The following is a 3380-nucleotide window of genomic DNA, read 5'->3' on the forward strand; positions in this document are numbered from 1 at the left end:
TCTGTGTTGGCTACAATGCAACACATAAGAGGGCTTTTCCATCTCTAATTTTAATGGCTCCTTGATAGGATATACAGCATTAGAAAGAGCCTCCTGTCAAAGGAAGTGAACGCTGAAACTCAGAACAAAAAAGCACAACTTAAACTTAATTCATTTTAATTGCAAAGGCAAGAACTACCTCTGTCCTGAGCAGACAATGTCTAGGATTACCTAAGTTCCCCTTAAAAGCACCTTCTTTGGACAACACTTGGTCCAAACTCCTTGTAATCAGCCGCAGTGACCCACATTTGCTTGAAGCTGCTCAAGGAAGTGATTATAGAAGCCCCGATCCATGAAGAAAACCATCTCTCTGCGGGTGCTATAATCTTTATAGGGACTCCTTTGGGAACCTGATATTCTAGTTCTTTAAAAATCCGCTCATCTAGTCCAGGAAAGAGGGATGAACCACCAGACAGCACCACGTTCCCATACAGAGCACTGCGAATGCTGGAGTCACATTTTGTGACACTTTGGGAAATCATCTTCAGAAGGCCTGGCCCAGCGTTGCCAACATTGTTTGGCTCGAAGAGGATCTCTGGTGCTTGGAAGAGTGCACTGCCAATCCTGACTTCAGCCCCATCAGGAAGCCTATATTCCTTTCTGATCTCCTCTGGCCTCCTAACTCGTTCTTGGTGTGGCTCTGGAGCCACATAGCATAATTTCTCCTTGATGTCTTCTACAATGCTCTTCTCAGGGAGTTTTGCCAGCCATGGCTCTGTTTTCAGAAGCAGCTTTGTAAAATACTCTGTGATATCCTTGCCAGCAATGTCTAGCATGGAGACAGCATGGGGCAAACAGTATCCTTCATAGACTGGCACTGTGTGGGTAACGCCATGTCCACTATCAATCACCATTCCAGTGACACGGGCCGAGGCATACAGAGACAATATGGATTGAACAGACAAATAGAAAGCAGGCACCCTAAACCGTTCAAACATCAGCTGGGTCAGTTTTTCTCGGTTCTCCGCTGGATTCATAGGGATCTCAGTCATGAGCACTGGCCTCTCAAAGGCTTTTATGCACAGTTTGTGGTCATAAACATGTTTCCAGAGCTTCTCTACTTTATCCCATGAGGTAATTATTCCACGTTCAATGGGGTACTTCAGGGACAGCACATCCTGCTTTTCCCGGGCCTCTTCTCCCACATAGTGTTCCTTCTGATCGGCTCCTAATACAGACGCTTTGGCTTTAGGGTGGCCTGTAATAGAAGGAATGACGTGTCTTGGGCCAATCTCTCCTGATAGACCAGCCTTACACAGGCCTGACCCGTTGTCAAAAATTGCAGCTGGGATATCTAATGCCTTGGCATTAAACATTCTTCCAGCCTTCCCCCAGAAAACTTAACTGCTCTCTGAAAAAGGTTGCTCCTTGTGGTTTGAGGACATACCTCCCAAATGCATTTCTTCAGGTTCACAATACAACAGGCCCAAACAGTCTCCAGTATCTAGAAACACAACTGCTATTTTTGGCTGGCATTCAGGATGATCTCCACTTATGTGGTGACCAGCTCAGCATTTCCAGTGCTGACTTCTTCACCACTTAACAATGGATGAGGTAGATCATGACTGTGTGGTGACCATTATGACAGAGGTAGATTTATACAAGCCTTCACTGTAATAATTCATTTGGTCACTTTGTTTCAGGAGATCATTAAGTTAATACACTTTAAAAGCTTCAGAAGGAGCTAGGATCATTGATGAATCTGAAGTGCACTGATTCATAAAGCAGGATCCCAGCTGGTTTCATGAAGCACTGAGCAGTTTGAATGGTTGAGAGAATTTAGGGTCCTCTGTTCAGTTTTTACTGAGTGCAATTCCTTCTCCTTTATTTAACCCTGATCCCAGTCAACCAGCACTTCTGTGCCTCCTGGCAGTTACATTTTACTCCAGTGCTGCTTCACTCACCCTTTAGACAGCTGGTAAGCTAAGGGCCTGGCAGAAAGCAGTTCATCATTTTGCCTTCCCTAGGGATGCCTGTGAGCTTACAGTTCATAAGGATCTTCTTTAACTTCTGATACGGACGTATTCATTGGCTAAGCATGTCCAGGGAAGTGCAAGCATCTTTCTTTCATGAACATTTTTCCTTTTGCAGTTGATGCAGTGAAATTTGTGCCCAGAACAGGGCATGGAGGCGCCTACATTTGGAAGATGCGTTCAGAGCATCGTTGGATTCACAGCTCAGAGCAACATGCTGCTGAGGGAGGACAGGATCGCATCACCTCCTCCTGTGTTGAGGGAGAATGCTCTACATGTCCATATACCAGCAAGGCAATAGCACAGCTCTAGGGGTCCAGCCTTTAAATCCAGGAGGTTAAAAACTGTCTGATATGACACAGAGTTTATGAGTATTATGATGAACCATGACAAGGGGAAAAATAATACCCTTTCCTTTGTAGAAGACCCAGAATTCTAGCTGGCATAACTATTATTTGCATTACAGTAACACCATGAGCCTTAGGCATGGAGCAGGACCAGCTTGTGCTATTCACTGTACAGACACAGGAGGGAAGGAAGGTCCCTGCTCCAAAGACCTTACACTCGAAGATCAGCACAGGAGACAACAGATGAAGGGCTGCAAGGAAACACTGAGATAATAATAGTAGCACAATAGGCTGCTGTTTGGGTATAGTAGCCAAACGGTTACTTTTTGTGGCTATTGTGGCCAAGGAGAGAGATAAGAAGGGATCTGAAGCAGAAGGATGATGCAGTTTTGCAGTGCTTTACAACAACTGGCCCCCAAGGATGGGAGGCAGCACAGGAAAAGTGTAAGTTTTCTTAATTCTGCACCAGCTACAGGACTCAACATTTCTGAAAGCTGCAACATGTCAAATCAGGTACTGAGACAGCAAACAGGGAGAAAGCAGGATGTCCATTACCAGCTCCTTTGCATTCCTAGAGCGTGCTTCAGATGAACGGGATCCTAGTATTGAAGACAACCAAACCTATGCTATCCCTGCTGCCCCCGACCATCCGGCAATGCCCTGCTCCATTGCTATATGAGGAGGGGGGCTGGTTAAGGTCCCCTTATTCCCAATTCTGGTTTTGACTTTTTTTTTTTTAAATGCCTTCTGAGAAGAAGGAATATTTGAGGGAAGGGCAAAGTATTCAGCCAGCAGTGAGAAACAATAGTTCTCATTGACCCCCACCCAGCGAAGGAGCAGCATGGATGTCTGCAGGGAGACTCATCAAATCCTCTTCCAGCAAAACGATGGTATATGGGACTGAGGGTTGGAAGGCATGACACTATGTAAAAATTAAAGGGGATGATAAGATACTGTGTCCCATGGAGGGTGAGAGGAAAATAAGATGTCTAAGACCCACTGTAAACAAGCTGGGGTGTTT

At 45.3% G+C, this 3380-nt stretch overlaps 1 protein-coding gene across 1 annotated transcript; it reads right to left on the reverse strand.

The window, feature by feature from the left end:
- Positions 1-221: 221 nt before the first annotated feature.
- LOC109293624 (actin-related protein T2-like) lies at positions 222-1548 on the reverse strand. The gene has a single exon (XM_019511659.1). It carries the CDS (start codon positions 1353-1355, stop codon positions 222-224), a length of 1134 nt encoding a protein of 377 aa, XP_019367204.1. The 5' UTR covers positions 1356-1548.
- Between the last annotated feature and the right edge of the window lie 1832 nt (positions 1549-3380).

This window comes from Gavialis gangeticus, unplaced genomic scaffold (genome assembly GCF_001723915.1).
Source record: "Gavialis gangeticus isolate Ggan-Ray unplaced genomic scaffold, GavGan_comp1, whole genome shotgun sequence".
Classification (NCBI taxonomy): Eukaryota; Metazoa; Chordata; order Crocodylia; family Gavialidae; genus Gavialis; species Gavialis gangeticus.

Excerpts from the sequence above, each read along its gene's own strand:
- LOC109293624 (XM_019511659.1), bottom strand. The coding sequence starts at position 1,355 with ATGTTTAATGCCAAGGCATTAGATATCCCAGCTGCAATTTTTGACAAC.